The 18,071-nt window shown below is 46.5% G+C and overlaps 1 protein-coding gene and 1 long non-coding RNA gene across 6 annotated transcripts in view; both read right to left on the bottom strand.

Annotated features, from left to right (window-relative positions):
- Positions 1-18,071, bottom strand: part of GNG4 (G protein subunit gamma 4) — a 39,367-nt gene that overhangs the window by 17,979 nt on the left and 3,317 nt on the right. Inside the window, exon 2 of one of the 5 annotated variants that reach the window (XM_038395890.2) lies at positions 13,782-13,872. The exons of the other annotated variants lie outside the window; for them this stretch is intronic. Within the exon in view, the coding sequence (XP_038251818.1) occupies positions 13,782-13,804 (23 nt within the window). The 5' untranslated portion in view covers positions 13,805-13,872. The remainder of the gene's footprint in view (positions 1-13,781; positions 13,873-18,071) is intronic. 5 annotated transcript variants of the gene reach the window in all.
- On the bottom strand, positions 93-5,743 carry LOC122459420. Its single transcript, XR_006280118.1, has 3 exons — positions 5,473-5,743; positions 3,956-3,959; positions 93-102 (listed from the first exon to the last, which is right to left on the bottom strand). It is a non-coding gene; the product is annotated as an uncharacterized LOC122459420 (long non-coding RNA).

The following is an 18,071-nucleotide window of genomic DNA, read 5'->3' on the forward strand; positions in this document are numbered from 1 at the left end:
TGAATGTAAAGTTACCATTCCTAGACTGCATACCTACAAATGTAAACCACATAAGGTGAGGAAATAAGCAGTTGTTCAACAATCCATCTATACTCAATTCCCCTGTACATTAGCTACCATCCTCTCCACATATTTGCTCCACAACTCTGAGCATAACCAATATGCCAAATCACAAATGCAAGTTTCTACACAAAAACTACTTAATTTAGATTGCCAACACAGATCATCCATTCACATAATACAAATACAGCTCAACCACCATTTGCAATTTTATTCCAGGCCTCACTTACACACACTAATACAAAGCCACATACAGATCTTTTGTACATATGATTTATGAAAGCCACACCATCCTGATATCAGTCATCAAAACAGATTACTTTTTAAGCAATAAGAATAGTCAGTTAAGACTGCTCACAGGTTGTTCAGGAAACTTACTAGAGATGAGTAGTGGAAGAGAAGCAATCAAGGTTGTAAAGGGGAACTAAGGAGTTGAGCATAGATGGAGTGTTCAGATAAGTTCATGTAGGATAGGTCCATCAGTGGCTATTAGCCAGGATGGGCAGGGATGTTCTGCTTGCCAGAAGCTGGGAATGGGTGACAGGGGGATGGATCACTTGATGATTATCTGTTCTGTTCATTCTCTCCGTGGCACCTGGCAGTGGCCACGGTTGGAAGACAGCATACTGGGCTAGATGGACCTTTGGTCTGACCCAGTATGGCTGTTCTTATGTTCAAAGACTTAATTGCTTATTTCCTTGGTTTTTATGGTTTCCATGATTGGGATATATACTTTACCAGCCTAAACACAAAACAAACGCCCATTAAGTGTAGGAATTACCGTTTTTAAAAACAAATAATTATGTATTAACTTTGATACCTGTCTGCAAAGGTACTCAGTGTCACAGCCAAAGACAAGGTGAAATAGATTGTTCAGCATAAAGTGTTAACATGTTACAAGAAACCATTCAAGGTGAAGTGGGTGGTTAACACCTCTGCAGTCACAGGACAGAGGGTTAATAGGTTACAGATTGTTGTAATAAGCCATAAATCCACTGTTTTTGATTCTGTGATTTTTAGTGTCTAGCAACGCTACGAATTTAAGCTTCCAGGCCTGTCTTTTGAAGGTGTTGTGCAGGTTTCCTCTGAGGATGATGACAGAAGTCACACATGGAATGATCGTTCAGTGAAGTGTTCACCAACAGGTGATATGGTGTTTTTGTCTTTTATCATTTTTCTGTCAGTGATTGTTTCATTTCACCCACATAGTTGTTCTTGGGGCATTTAATGTACGCAGTACTGGGTTTACACTGGCTCCGGTGCGCCAGGCCCAGGGGCCCACAAAGGGTTAATCCAGCCAGGCCAGAGCCCAGCAATGTGAAGAGTCAGCAACTTCGCTGCACCAGCTGAAACACTCAGCAGCTTGGGGAGTGCAGTGCACAGGTGCAAAAGGGACTGGCTGTTCCAGGGTGTGCTGGTAGTTGTAGTTTGCATGCCGCTGTGTTCCACTGGGGCCCTGGGACCTGCGCTGCCAGCTACACTATTAGTCCCAGAATGCCCCACGCCATGCTACCAGCCACCCCAGCTGAAGTGGTCAGAGTGGACCAAAAAGAAATTCCAAACAAGGAAATGGTCTGGTGCAGGGAGGGGGTTCCCAGTGCTAATCCCGCTGCACTCCCCTCCCCCTTGGAGATCCTGGCTCCCCCCTCTGAGTCTCCCCCACTCTCCTGGGGTGGTGGGGAGCTGGGGGCAACCTCCCAGTGAACGTGATGCCTGGGGCCTCCTGGGCACTGTCTCGACCCTGCACTTCAGGGTGGCGGTTGGTTATCTGTGGTCCCTGGGAGCTTGGTGGGCGGTGACAGCGGGGCTTGTCAGTGCTGGCTGGCATGCCGCCTGCCAGTAGAAATGCCCAGAAATTGCCCCCCTGCACTCCAGGGAGGGGGCACAGCCCAGTGTTGAGGGAAAGGGGAAGCTGTGGGGCAAGTCAGGGTGCGATGGGGGAGCTGGCAGTGACTCCATCTGGGAGGTGTAGGAGAAGCAGGGTGTTAAGGTGGGGGTTGGCTTAGTGTTTGGGGGAGTCGTAGAAGGGAGGGAGATGACAGCGTGGGGTGAAAGTGTGTGAGGGGGTGGGCAGTAGCAGGGAGATTGAGGAGAGCCTTTGTTAGGGGGTTAGTTGTGTGGGATGGGGACAGTAGGAGGGATGGGGTGGGGGGGAGAGCCCAGGTGTGAAGATTGGGGTAGGAGCTTGAGCCTGGATTGTGGTAGCCTTTGTGGTAAAGTGTGTGTTTTCTCTCAGTGGCCCTTTCTCCCTGCAAAAGATGGGCACCAGCAATTTTCCTCCCCACACTCCACCCCAAAATTTTGTAAACATTATTGTACCAAAGTAGAAAATGCAACTTTCAAAAAATGTATTTACAAAACATAACTTTGGGTGGAGGTGGTGGGGATATGGAGGTGCAACACCACTGACTGCTATATCCAGGCTTAATATGGCTCATAAGTGTGCTAATTAAACACTTGTGTTCAGGGCCCCAAGCAGGCCCTGAGTGTTTAAAGAAAAAAGATAAAACTAACAAACCACCCCTGTCCCACACAAACCAAATTCAGTGGTATTCTGGGTACAGTGATGTTAGCCCAGTTTGTTCTCTATGGGCTGAGTGGAGGTCTCAGTGTGGCTTCAAATATCTTATTTTGTTTTTTGAATAAATGTTTTCATCCCCATCCCAGCAATACCACATTTACTATGGCATCAATGGTGCTGTCATGCCGGGCCTACACTTGGAAGGGGCCCATCACAACCACACGGGGGCCCACAAATATGTTTGGCACTGGGCCCACAAAGTTAATCTGGCCCTACGTGTACTGGATGAGTTACACCAAATATTGTGATGGACATTCATAGGACAAATAGGTCTTGAAAGGTGTGTTGCGGGGGGTATTGATCACAGTAGCGGCAGAGGTATGTCTGCAGGTTTTGTCTGTTGTTCTGGCAGGGTCTAGTGCTATTTTGAGTTGGTGGGTCCTGGTCTGTAGGGAGCTTGCTTCTCATGATGAGCTTGGTGAAGTTTAGGGGTTGTTAAAAGGTCAGATAAGGGGGGTTTGGGAAAGATTTCTTTCAGAATGGGGTCTCCATTGAATAGGGGTTAAAATTCTTTAAGGATACCCCAGACAGATTCCACATCTTAACACTTAAGACTGTATTCACCAAATAAGGAAACTCCACCAGAGAAGTAGCTTGCATCATAGATCAGCCCACCCAAATACTCCAAGAGAACGTTATAGGCCTGGCTTGACATAAGGAACTTGCCTCATTTCTTAGTGAGGTGACCAGATGTCCCAATTTTATAGGGTCAGTCCTGATTTTTGGGTCTTTTTCTCAAGGCACCTATTACCCCCCAACCTCCTGTCCCAATTTTTGACACTTGCTATCTGGTCAGCCTAGTGTAATTGGGAAAGTGAATGAAAGGTTAAGTTGTAAATAGGGACTTGACAAACAGTATGCGGGAGTCAGGATGTTTGTGCAAGCAAAGATAAGCAGCAACATCTTGATGGTAGTAACTATGGACAAGATTATATTCCAGGTTTAAGATCAGTTTCCAGGACACAGTACATGGACAGAGCATGCTATACAGGGATTGGTTCTTGCAAAGTAACCAATCCAATAATGTCTGAATTAATGTACAACAAATGCAATGTAATGTGTAAATATATATAAAGAGAGAGGTTGTCTGTGTAACTTTAGATGAGTGGTACACATATCTAATCCCCTAATGCTTGAGTCTAATCAGTTCAGTGTAGCTTTGCTGTATGCCATTGCCAAATAAAGGAACCTGCGTGATGAAAGCCAGAGTCAAATTGAGTTTTGGACCCCAGAGAACTGTATGAAGTGTTTTCCCAGAACTGGACATGGTACTCTGGCTAAGCCAAGTGGAAAGGTCTCTGAGGGAATCCCAACAAACCTGCTTCAATATGAAAAAAACCCCAACCCTCTCACCACATGCTCCTAGTTGTCACCTATAACTCCCCATTGGTGGTGTGCTTTTTGGAGCTGAAGTTGGTAGAGTGGAAGCAAGGCTATATGGGAGGTAAGCAAGGGAAAACGGGGTCCTGAAAAGGAGCTCTGCTCCAGCAAGGCAAAGGGAACTCGACTACCACACCCAACTCTGACTCACCCTTAGTGCCCCACTCCCAAACTGGCTGTTGTACACAGATTTACTCCATGCATTTTGAATATCCTTGTGTCTCTCCCTGTCTCCTGGAAGAACTGCTGCATGGTACACCTTGGGAGGAGATGCTGAAGGAGCCTAGGGTTGAACATGGGCAGGGGATTGGGGGAGCCCAGGGCTCTCCAGACGGCCTGTGACATTAGGGAGCCAAGTTTCTTTGTGCCAAAGAACTGGAAATTGAAAGGTTACCCTGAAACTGCTGCTTCTGCTCCCACATGTACTGATGTAGTAGGATCTTAGGGAGCAGAGCTGAGAGCCTTTGGTCCACTGAGGCTTCAAAACAGACACACATTGGTGTCAGGCATGTTGGAGAGCTGTGGCAGCAGCACTAGATAGCATGTAGACACTAAATTCAGGTATCAGTGCTTAAAGGGATGCCCCCTACAGTGGTGCTGCACAGTGAATGAGGGGACAAAAGATATGTTTTGAGTAATGCAACAGTTCACTACTATGTCATCTCTAGAAACCTGGGTTCAAGTCTTGATTGAAAATCACAAATGTAAGTGTGCTTGGGTAGTTTTATCCAAGTCCCCCAATTTGCATACAATTCAGTAAAATTGTACTCCAGGAGGAATTCTGTGTTATTGCACGTGCATAATAAATGAGCCAGACATTTTAAAGTTTTGGAGCAGAAATAAGCTTGTGCCGAAATGTTGCGTCAGTGCTGCCTTTTGCCCAACAGAAGGCGCTGTGGCACAAGAACAGCAGCAGCTCCCAGCACAAAATAACTTCTGCAGTTATGCCTTTTGCTCACCAGAGGGTGCTGTGGCAATAGAACACAGGAACAGCTCCCCACCAGCGAGGGAAGAGAAAGAGCCTGCCTTCTTCACAGCACCTGTCAGGCCAGGTCAGGAGACAGAGGCTATGGGGAAAACAGACAACGTGGCGTCCTGTGGGGATGTCAGACAGGGGCTCATAAGGGCTAGTGTGGGAGGACAGATTGGGGCAGGGGCTGAATGGGAGTGGAAGCACAGGGCCACATGGTGATGGGGGAGGAGGCACAGAGCCACATGGGGTAGGGGGGTGACTGAGTGAGGGTACAGATCACATAGGAACAGCAGGAGGCAGCACAGAGCCACATAGGGATGGGGGGAGTAGGTGTCTGAGTGGAGGTGGAGAGATATGTGAACAGGGACTGCAAGGATACATGGGATGGTGCAGGAACACACTGGGACAGGGCAGATGTGCCTGACTGAACAGAAGAGGTTGGGGTCAGCCAGGGTCTGAATGGGGGAAGCTCTCTAACAATCCCTCCCCGCCCCCACAAAAAACCTGTTTCATAATTTTCCCACCCATACTCAACAACCCTCCAAGTTCACACCTAGGCTCCTTTCCAGAAATTTACTACCCTCTCCCTCAGCTCCTCCATTACCCCTAACTCACCCGAGCCTTTGCACCGTTTCTGAGGGGTGAGGGAAATACAGTTCTGGATTGTAATTTAAGTGAATTATTACTCCGGGTTCTGTATTAATATGCCTAGTAAGGAATCTATTTGTCAAAAACACATTTCCTGAATCTTTTTTGTTGATGTATTGTCAGACATACTTGCTGACATGTACTGTGAAATAAATGACCAAAAATAATTGAGACTGGTGTGATTATATTGTGTTATTTTGACAAATAAAATATGCAGAATTTTAAAATATTGTGTGCAGAATTTTTAGGCACAGAATTCCCCTAGGAGTAAAATTAGTTTCTGCTTTAAGACGGAATCCAATGTCCATGGAAATCAGTGGAAAGACTCCCCTTAACTACAACTAGATCAGATTCAAGTATTAAGAGGTGATCTGCATTTCAGATGCATTAGTACTGACATCCAGTGAGATCTACCATAATGGTGACAATGTCCCAGTCAGAAAATATATATTTGTATAAGGCCATAGATGTGCATGGCACTTTACAGGTATAAAGTGAAACAAGTTTCCTGCCCCATGGAGCTTAAAAATCAAATATACAAGTTAAATGATGAGTAAATATAATATACAGGCATTTCTGGGTGGGAAGTGGGTGATTGGGGGGAGCCTAAGTTCCCTGTAAGGTGCGCGGCAGCACAGCAGCCTATTTAGCGCAGTGCAGGAACTAAGGGAACCCATCCAGCCGACCTGTCGCAGCCAGGGAAGGGGCACGCCATAGGCGCTGACTTCCCCTCTAGCCAAATGGTGCTTAAACCCCCGTCCATCCCAAGCCCCGCCCCCACTCCACCTCTTCCCTACCTCCTCCCCCGAGCATGCCCAGAGCTTCCTACATACTGTGAAACAGCTGTTCGCGGTGGACCAAAGGCACTGGGAGGGAAGGAGAGGAGTTGGTCAGCGAGGGCCACTGGCAGGTGAGAGGTGCTGGGGCACCCACTAATTTTTCTCTCTGGGTGCTCCAGCCCTGGAGCACTCATGGAGTCAGCACCCCTTCTCCAGCCCCAACCTTGCTGCGGCTAGGGCAGGGCAGCCCAAACTCAGCCCCGGACCTGCCGTGGCCAGGGAAGGGGAGTCTATTCTGTGGCCCTAGCCCTGGAGCTGCTTCAGTGGGGAGAGGTGCCTTGCCTCACCCAGCCCAGGTGCTGCAGTGAGGAGAGAGCGCTGGGGAAGAGTCCTCTATCCCCGCCATAGCCCCAGAGCACCCTCCTGCACCCCAAACCCTTCATGCTCACATCCCCTGCTGGAGCCCTCACACCACTGCACCCCAACCCTCTGCCCCAGCCCTGAGCCTCCTTCCACACTCTGAATCCCTCAGCTCCACCCCCACCCAATGAATTTTGTTATGTGCACCAATATGAAGGTGATGTGGCCTGAAGGTGTCTATTACGAAGGGAAAAGTGATAGTGGTGTGGAAGAGGTGAATCTCTCCATGACCCTTGGGTGTATGCAACAACAGCAGATCAAGGAGCTGTGCACTAGCTACGCGCCGACGTTCTCAGCCACCTCAGGACTGACAGAACGGGCATACCACTCCATTGACACAGGTAATGCTCACCCAATTAAAGCCCAACCATACCAGGTGTCTCCTCAAGCTAAAACTGCTATAGAATGGGAGATTCGGGATATGCTACAGATGGGGCTAATCCGCCCCTCTGGCAGTGCATGGGCATCTCCAGTGGTTCTAGTTCCCAAACCAGATGGGGAGATATGTTTTTGCGTCGACTACCGTAAGTTAAATGCTGTAACTCGCTCAGACAACTATCCAATGCCACGCACAGATGAACTATTGGAGAAACTGGGACGGGCCCAGTTCATCTCTACCTTGGACTTAACCAAGGGGTACTGGCAGGTACTGCTAGATGAATCCGCCAAGGAAAGGTCAGTCTTTACTGTCGGGCTGTATGTATTTAATGTACTCTCTTTCGGACTGTGGAATGCACCTGCCACCTTCCAAAGACTTGTAGATGGTCTCCTAGCAGGATTAGGAGAATATGCAGTTGCCTACCTTGACGATGTGGCCATATTTTCGGATTCCTGGGCAGAATACCTGGAACATCTACAAAAAGTCTTTGAGTGCATAAGGGAGGCAGGACTAACTGTTAAGGCTAAGAAGTGTCAAATAGGCCTAAACAGAGTGACTTACCTTGAACACCAGGTGAGTCAAGGAACTATCAACCCCCTACAGGCCAAAGTGGTTGCTATCCAAAAGTGGCCTGTCCCAAGGTCAAAGAAACAGGTCCAATCCTTCTCAGGCTTGGCCGGATATTACAGGTGATTTGTACCACAATACAGCCAAATCACCGCCCCACTGACAGACCTAACCAAAAAGAAACAGCCAAATGATGTTCAGTGGACCGAAGAGTGTCAGAAGGCCTTTAACCAGCTTAAAGTGACACTCATGTCTGACCCTGTGCTAAGGGCCCCAGACTTTGACAAACCGTTCCTAGTAACCACCAATGCGTGCGAGCGTGGTGTGGGAGCAGTTTTAATGCAGGAAGGACCGGATCAAGAATTCCACCCTGTAGTGTCTCAGCAAGAAGCTGTCGGAGAGGGAAAGCAACTGGTCAGTCAGTGAAAAAGAATGTTACACCATTGTCTACGCTCTGGAAAGGCTAGGCCCATACATTTGGGGACAGCATTTCCATCTGCAAACCGACCATGCAGCGCTACAGTGGCTTCATACCACAATGGGAAATAACAAAAAACTTATTCGATGGAGTTTAGCTCTCCAAGATTTTGATTTCAACATACAACACATCTCAGGAGCTTCTAACAAAGTGACTGATGCACTCTCCCATGAAAGTTTCCCCGAATCAACTGGTTAAAATCGTCCTTGAGATGTGGAAAATATTGTTAGTCTTTATAATCTTGGTAGCATATTTAGAGGTGCATGTGTCTTATTAACTCTGTTTTCTCCTAGAGCTCCAGGAAGAAATCACAGCCAGTGTTTCACCCTATCTGTGATTTGGGGGGCGTGTCATAAATATAAAGGGAAGGGTAACCACCTTTTGGTATACAGAACTATAAAATCCATCCTGACCAGAGGCAAAACCCCTTCACCTGTAAAGGGTTAAGAAGCTAAGAACCTCTCTGGCACTTGACCAAAATGACCAATGAGGAGACAAGATACTTTCAAAGCTGGGGGCGGGGGGGAAACAAAGGTTCTCTGTCTGTGAGAGGCTTTTGCCGGGACCAGGTCAGGAATGCTCTTCAGAACTTCTGTTAAGTTAGCAAGTAATCTAGCTATAAATGCATTAGATTTTCTTTTGTTTAATGGCTGGTAAAATAGCTGTGCTGAATGGAATGTATATTCCTGTTTTTGTGTCTTTTTGTAACTTAAGGTTTTGCCTAGAGGGATTCTCTATGTTTTGAATCCGATTACCCTGTAAGGTATTTACCATCCTGATTTTACAGAGGTGATTCTTTTACTTTTTCCTTTAATTAAAATTCTTCTTTTAAGAACCTGATTGTTTTTTCACTGCTCTTAAGATCCAAGGGGTTGGGTCTGTGTTCACCTATGCAAATTGGTGAGGATTTTTATCAAGTCTTCCCCAGGAAAGGCTTGGGGGGGGGATATTTTGGGGGGAAGACATCTCCAAGTGGGCTCTTGCCGTGTTCTTTGTTTTACATACTTGGTGGTGGCAGCATAGGGTTCAAGGAAAAGGCAAAGTTTGTACCTTGAGGAACCTAAGCTGGTAAGAATAAGCTTAGGGGGTCTTTCATGCAGGTCCCCACATTTGTGCCCTAGAGTTCAGAGTGGGGAAGGAACTTTAAAATGTAACTCTTGTTACAATGTGTATTGTAGCACCCACTGTTTCATGTTCTCTGTGTATATGAATCTCCCCACTGTATTTTCCACTGAATGCATCTGATGAAGTGAGCTGTAGCTCACGAAAGCTTATGCTCAAATAAATTTGTTAGTCTCTAAGGTGCCACAAGTAATCCTTTTCTTTTTGCGGATACAGACTAACACGGTTGCTACTCTGAAACCTTTCAGATTCAAGTTGGCTTTTCTGCTTATACGGCAGCATGATCCAGTGGTTCAATGCTGGACAGGGAGTCTGGAGAACAGAGCTCTAACTCCCAGCTCTATACTGGACCTGCTCCTTCCAAATCCCTTGACCTCTATGCCTCAGTTTCCCTAACTGTAAAAGTGGGGATGAGGATATATACCCTTGTTTGTAAAGGGTTATGAGATCTAGGAATATAAAGTGCTTACAAGTACAAAGAATGATATGCAATATAATATTACAGGGTCATAAGCAACTGTCTCCTGTCATTGTTTTGTCCACTGACAGCAGATTATCTTCATTTTGTTTCGGTCCTCTGTTGGCTAGGTGATAGAAGAGGCAGATCCATGTCTGTATTCTTTTGCCATAGCACTTAAGTCCCAAGACAAAACTAGAAAGCTAATTTTATTTGAATTTTTTTTTAAAAAAAAGTCATTAAACTCAGCTGAATTAAATGGCATGAGCAAACCAGCGAATTTTGGTTCCAAAGGTTTTTTCAGAAATTCACTCATCCAACCTGTACGGCAAGACACAGAGTTACAAGCATTACATCACACCATCAGAGCTCACTAGCTGATCATAGCTGGAAGGCATGGCACTATTTCTAGCTCTGATTTTGAAAGATATTTAGGCATCTAATGATTCAAATATAGTTGCCTAGGCACTCATGAAAATCCACTAAGTGCCAAAATACTTTTAAAAATCTGTCCCTAAGCCTTACAGTGGTGTCACCCCCCCCCCTTCCCAGTACTCTGAAAAAGCAAGATTTTCTGGAAGCAAGAACTTGTACAGTAGAACAATAGAAACATAGGAATGTTCCTACTCAGTCTATTCCAATATGCTGTTCGGGACATTCAGTGGCTAGGGCCAGAGGTGTAACAGAAAGCTGTAAACCTGGATGGCCTCGTTATCTAACCATGTGTCCAATCTCTTTTTGAAATCTGCTAAAAATTAAACACAAGTAACTTCACATTACGTTTTCCTCAGTTCCACGTGTGCAAAGTTACCAGGCCAACTGCATCTCTGATCACTCTTGGTCTCTTCAAATGGACCCCATTCGGGTATCAAGCCTCTAGCTATCACCTGTCTCAGGGTGAATTCACATGATTCTTCCACACTCAAACTGGTCTTTAGACTGCATCCCCTGCCACTAACCATGATTATCTCAGCATAGCTGACAGGCTCAGACCCTGCAGTTCTGTTTCCTCAGGGACCAATGACTGGTATCCAGTAACCAAGGAGCCTCCTTAAAGCAAAATATTATTTTATTTAGAAAAAAAGGATGCTAGAGAATACAGACTTTGAAGATGGTTTATTGTTTTATTTACAGTCATATAGACAGTGCTTTGAAGCTGAGGCTTGGGCTGGAGCTCAGGAACTGAAGCCTGTGGGGGAAGAGGGGCTGTTGTGGGCTTGAGAGAGAGAGAGAGAGTTCCAGCCCAAGCTGCAACTTTTACTCCTGGGGGAATTCTGTGCCAAATAATTAAAAATTCTACACACAATATTTTAAAATTCTGCAAATTGTGTGTGTCAAAATAACGCTCTATTTCAATTATCTTGGTAATTTATTTCAAAATATCGGTCAGCAAGTATGTCTTTGACAATACAGAAACCAAAAAAATTTCCCCAGTAGAGAGTTAAAGAAACACCTATGACAACCCAGTTCCTGCTTCTCTGCCCCCTCCCCCCTCAGAGCCCAGCCAGGGGGGCCACACACACACACACACACACACACACACACACACACACACACACAGAGCCCAGCAGTGGGGCCCCGTGGGTCCACACACTCACACCCCCTACCCCACAGAGGCCAGCCACGCCCCCCCTAGATACTCACACTCTTTATCCCCCAGAGCCCAGGTGCAGCCTCCCTGGGCCAGCCACTCCACCCTGCAGCCCAGACACTTACATCCCCTACCCTCCGGAGCCCAGCTGACCCTTGGGCCAGACACTCACAGACCCTACCATCCCAGAGCCCAGGGATCCAGAGGAAGAAACAACCTGCAGCTGAGTCCCAGGTTTGCACAGTTTCCTGCGCACTGCTGCCTCGTTCCTTCAGGGCATGCTGGGAACTGCAACTGCTAGGAACCCTTCAGTTCCCTCCCCCTGGATTTGTCTTCTATTTGCGAGCTGGGCTCTGCCCCTAGTGGCAGCCAACATCTCTGCAGTCCATTTCTGTGGGGAAAAAAGGAAATTCTGTGCACACAACATGAATTTCTGCAAAATCCTGCATTGCACAGTGGCTCAGAATTTCCCCCGGAGTAAACGTCAAAGAGCTGTCTACATAGCTATTTTTAAAGAGCAAGCATGAGTCCTGCTAGCCCAAGTCTGTTGACCGGGAGTGGGAGGCTCACTCCAAAGTACTGTGTAGACAGACCCTTACTCTATTCATTCCATTATTACTTATCAGTATTCTTAGACTACACAGTAGCTCCTTGTCCATCATATCATGTTTATATTGTCTCCCGTGCCCTCATGTAAATAATCTAGGTCTCTATAGCTCTGTTAATGTGGTCAGCTGGCATTTTTGATATGGCCTTTTTCAGTCAAAGAATGTTTTGTTGGTTAGCATATCACATCAAGCAGCTGTTCCCCAATGCCTTCCTTTTGACATGCTGTAGCAGGTTCCTGGGAGCTCCATGATAACATTCTGCCATCCACCTGAAGGGGATTTGGGGATTATTTTTCTGCCTCATACAGAGTTTACTCCCTTTCTGGATGCTGCTAACTCATCCTTGCCAAAGATGACTAATCTCTGGTGTTTCTGAAGAGCAATTTTTTTTTCTTTTGAGGGATCAAATTGTACCAAATGATGCTTCAAAGGCCAAATTCTGCTCTGATGTTAGCAGGAATTGTACAAATATTTGAGGGTAAAATCTGGCCCTCACCTTTTTTGGGGCACCATGCACATTTACAGAGCTCTATAAATACTTCTTATTCAGTAATTTTATACCATGCTGTCTCTATATTTTAACAAGGAAGGAAAATTTAGCTTGTCAGATCTTCATTGCAAGGGCTTTATCATTTTAAATATGCAGCACCACTGGTTTTCAGATAAGCTATATTTAAAAAAATTAAGATTTGAAGCCATTGTACAAATTTTCCTCTGCTTCAAATTATAATCTTAACTAAAGTGAGTGTGCTACAAAACTAGATCTAAGAAGCCATCTATTTCCTTATGTCCTCTTGCAGCAACTGAGATTGGTTGGGCTGGAATTATTAAAGATCATGTAGGATAGTCTTAAGAGTTTGGGAGCTGCGGCTTTCCTTCAGAGGCCCATAACTTTATTATCTTCAATGCTTGCCAGTCTACATCCGTGGTGTCCTTAGGGACAAAGCTCAATGCATTTTTAGTTTTATGATTCGCAGCAGGCAGTGGATTTCTTTTCTCAAACCAGTTCTATAATTTATTGGGCCATGCAGAAGACTAGGACTAAGCCCAGTATTGCTAACTTTTTTTTTTTTTTTTTTTTCATATCAGTAGCCCTGTTGACTTCAATGGGACTGGCCAGTGGCCACATGAGTTAAGATTATTCACATGTGTAATGATTTGCAACTCAGGCCCAACACTGCAAGGAGGGCCCTATTGCATTAGGAGAATGCAATTGCATTCGGAGAATGAACAGCCAAACCTAGAGTCTTGCAGATGTTTGATGAAGGATAAACATACTGAAGGACTCACAGAAACGAGAGTTAGGAGGTTTGCTTTTGCAGACATATTATATACACAACAGAAGCTTGACAAAAATATGTAAATCCTTGGCTAATCACAGGGACGATAATATTCGCTATGTATGCTATCGCCAGAGTCTATACCATACATCCTTCCCTGCCCCCTGTGCACAGAGGTGGGAGGGGGTACCTCCCTGTAAGCCGGGTCTTACTCTGACCCCACTTATCCTATATACAGAGCAATTTCAAGTAAGAGAATTCTTCTACTGTCTCCCCTTCTCCAGGGTTACATGTGACAAAAAAAACAACAACCCCAAAACTGAAACTGCCTAGGATTAAACTCCCCACCTACTAAGGCACAGGTAACTGGCACCACTGTTAACTGCCCACAGCAGAGGTAAAGGACATGCATAGCAGGACCACACTACTAGCACGGAGAGAGAGTATCATTTTCTTACCATATAGTACCTTCCAAAACCATCACTACAGGGAGGTTGCAGAATGCAAACAGGAATGTTTCTCAGACTCATGCTTGTACCATCATTGATCCTAAATGTGGCAAGATGATAGAAAAGAGAGGTTACTTACCTTGCATGATAACTGAAGTTCTTCGAGATGTTTTGTCCCTACGGATGCTCCACTTCAGCATGTGCATGCACTCTTGATAGGGGCTTTTGCCAGCAATGTCCAGGGGTCTGTGCCTGTGCCCTACTCAAACTCAGTGCGAGTATATATAGAGAATAGAGGGCCCACTGCCACTCCAGTTCCTTCTCAACCCTGAAGTCCAAGAATGACACTGAAGCAGCGTGGAAGGAGGGTGGGTAATGGAGCATCCATAGGGACAAAACATCTCAAAGAACTCCGGTTACTGTAAGAGATAAGTAACCTATTCTTTGAGAAATTGTTCCTATGGGAGCTCCACTTCAGGAGATTCCTGAGCAGAACCTCTATTATGGAAGAGTGTGCTGAAGAGGCAGATTCACAACAGGACATAGAACAGTGATACCAAAAGCCATGTCAGCTCTGGAAGCATGCGCAAGAGCACAGTGCTGTGAAAAAAGCATGCACCAACGATCAAGTAGCAGCTTTACAAATATTTCAGAGAGGTACGTAGTTCAGTAAGGCTACAGAGGTAGAATGAGCACTGGTGGAATGAGCAATCACTCTAGGAGGGCTTTATAACAGGCTAATATGCATCCTGACATCTGTTTAACATATAATGGCCATACTGGGTCAGACCAAAGGTCCATATAGCCCAGTATCCTGTCTTCCGACAGTGGCCAATGCCAGGTGCCCCAGAGGGAATGAACAGAACAGGTAATCATCAAGTGATCCATCCCGTCACCCATTCCCAGCTTCTATTTATTATTATAGTCTTTACAGATCCGGTGCCCTTTCATTCATTCCATGATAGAGACGAAAAGTCAAAGAGGGGCCCTGAAGGACTCAGTCCTGTTGAGATAAAAAGCAAGTCTTGTATCTAGTGATTGGAGACTAGTCTCTCTCTAAGAGAGACACTTGGGGTAAAACACCAGTAAATGAACCTCTTAATTAACGTAAAAAACTCTAAAAAGATACCTTAGGTAGGAAACAAGGGTCCAGACATAATATCACCTTTCAGTGATGGATTAGCTAATGGGCCCATGCCCCTGGCCAATTAGGGGGCTCCAGAAAGATGGGCACACCATTCCCAGCAGACATCTGCCACAGGGTGGCAGAAGCATGGAGCCCTGGGAGAAGTGCCGAATGGGCGGGGCAGGGGAAGCCACTTCACTCCAACCCCTGCTGCAACCCCGGGACTGAAGGAGCTCTAGCTGCAGCCTCAAGGGTGTGGCTCCGGGCTGTGATGGGGGGACAGAGCTTCTCCGGTCTTGGAGCCATGTGGGAGGGGCGGGGGGAGAAAGGAGTAAATGGGTAGCAGTGTGGGGGGGAGGCAGAATGGGGCTGGACTATGGGTGGAACAGGGGCGAGGAGAAGGGGCAGAATGGTGTGGGGCCGCAAGCACAATGAGTGCAGAGGCCTCCCCCGCATTTGCTCTGGCCCAGAGCCCCACAAAACCTTAATGTACCTCTTCCACCTTTCCATGATAAAACACTATGTATGGTGAGTCACCCACAAGGGCCCCTAGCTCTCCTACCCTCACAGCCAACGTGATATCTGTAAAGAACAAAGTCTTGAAAGAGAAACGGAGGGAACAGCTATCCATAGGTTCAAATGGGGGTTTTCTCAGCACATTGAGAACTAAGTTGAGGTTCCATGGAGGACTATGTTCCTTGAGAGTAGGAAAAAGGTTAAACAGGCCTTTAATGAACCTTGCAGTAGTTTGGGGAGTGAAGACTGAAAACCCTTCAATGGGGTGGCAGGGTGAAAAGCTGTAAAGGCACCTAGGTGAGCCTAAACTGAGCTCAAAGATAACCCAGTGGTTTTCAAATTTAGCAGACTAGAGCATGCTAGAAAAGTGAGACTCAAGGAGGTACAGCTCAGAGGCAGCTCAGAGTCTGAAAAGATTTTCACTTTTTACAGGTAGGTTTTTCCTTATAGTGGATTTTCTACAATTGAACAGTATTGTTTGGAGGTCCAGAGATCAGTCCTTTCCTATGCCAGAGAGGCATCTAGTAGCCATGCACTGAGGTGAAGCAACAAGAGATGGCAGTGAGTCATGGTCCCTGACTCCCAGGTAAGGAGACCTGCTATCAGAGGAAAGTGGAGAGGTGGGTTGCAGGGATAGTTGAAGGACTCTGGGAACCATACTTGCCTTGGTCATGGTGATGCTATGAGAATGGCCATTGATCTCTCCTGTTTCAACTTGTTCAGGACTTTGAGGAGTAAAGGCATCAGGGGATTCCTGAAGGGATAACTACAGTATCTCCCAGCCAGTTCTGACTGCCTCAGGCGCCGACTTTGTCCTTTCCCAGGTGGCTGCTTGACCCCTGCTCCTCCCCAGGCCTGCCCCTACTCCAGCCCTTCCCCCAAGTCCCCACCCTGCCTCTTCCCACCCTTCCCCCACTCCTCCCTCTCCCCCCACTGCACCTCCCAGCGCCTCCTGCATGCCGCTAACCAGCTGATCCATAGTGGTCGGGGGGGGAGGCACTGATTGACGGGGCCACCATTGGGCTGGAGGCACTGGGGAGGAGGGGGAGGACCTGACAGGGGGACTGCTGGCAGGTGCTAAGCACTCACCATTTTTCCCCCATGGGTGCTCCAGCCCTGGAGCACCCATGGAGTCGGCACCTATGCTGACTGCATCCTCCTCTAACCAGGACCATCAGCACTTCGCACTGGAGGGCATCACAAACAGATCTATTTCCAGAAGACTCAGGATAAGGCAAATCTTCTGTAATACTGCATTGTTGAGCACTCATTTGTGGTTGTGGCCCAAAAACCTGCTCAGGGAGACTGCTACTATGGTCTGTAACCCCAGTAGATAAACCACTGATCTCTCTGTGTCTTGTGATACACATCATTGCATAACTTTATGGATTGTGTGCACAAGAACTGGGATCTTGCTCCTCCTTGACAATATATAAAATACATTGAGGGGTCCCTGATATGTTGTAGAACGCAAGGCAAGTGTAATGGACTGCCCTGAGTTCTAAAATGTTGATAAGGAGAGCAACCTTCTGGAGAGTCCTCTTGCCTTGAGCTGTGAAGTTCATGAAGGTGAGTGCCCCAACCTAGCAGAGAGCCATCTGTGGTGATCTTTGGGGGAGGTAGATTTGAGAACAGAACTCCCATACAGACCTTTTCGGGTTTTTTCCAGCAATTGAGGGAGTTGAGAACCTTCCGGGTATCGATACCTGCTTGGATAGATGGTGTTTTTTGGGTTTGTAGACTGTCCTTAGCTAGGCTTGAAGATATCGGGAGTGTAATCTTACCAAGGATGGTATGAACTTACAGGCTACCACATGGCCTGGGAGCTGAAGGTTTGTGAGCTCTGTTATATTGTAGAAATAAGGCTGGGTATCATAGCAAACCTGCCTGTGAGTAAGTATGTTCTGGCAATAGTAGAGTCCAGAGTAGCCCCTGTGAAGTTTGTCCATTTTGCGGGTATGAGCGTAGACTTTCGCATTAGGGTGGAGGCCCAAAGAGCCTTGCTGGATGCTGACTATCACTCAAGAAATGAGCAACCCTTCAGAAGCTAGTTGGCCAGGTAGGAAAAGATGATTATCTCCATTTTACTGATACGGGCTGCAACAGACAAGACAACCTTGGTAAAGATCCTTGGGGCAGTGGAGAGGCTGAAGGGTAGGACACGGTATTGGTAATGGTCCCTACCATCAATGAAACATATGTGGGAAGAGTGAATGGATATATGAAAATAAGCATCCTGAAGGTCCAGGGAGGCAAACCAATCTCCCAGTTCCAGAGGGAGAGTTACCATTCCAGCTGCCAGAGTTTCCATTCTGAACCACTGTGACAGGAGGATGGGAGGGAGCTGGAGCTGAACTGAATGGACTAACCTGGTGAAATCACTTTCAGGATCCACCTGTCTGAGGTGATGAGCTGCCAGGAAGGAGTGGACCCATGGGCACTGCTGACAAAAATCTCTGATCAAGAATGCATGGGCACATACACATCCTGAAGTGGAGCATCCACAGGTACAATTACTTGAAGAACAACATTTCTGATAGCTGAGAAAGGTTAGACGATTGTTTAGAATTGTGGAAGTTCGAAGATATCAGCATCAGAGTATCCCAATGTTTTCCTTTTTTAATCAACTGTCTCCACTCTGCACTCAATTCCTTTCA

The sequence above is a fragment of the Dermochelys coriacea genome, chromosome 3, assembly GCF_009764565.3.
Source record: "Dermochelys coriacea isolate rDerCor1 chromosome 3, rDerCor1.pri.v4, whole genome shotgun sequence".
Lineage (NCBI taxonomy): Eukaryota > Metazoa > Chordata > Testudines > Dermochelyidae > Dermochelys > Dermochelys coriacea.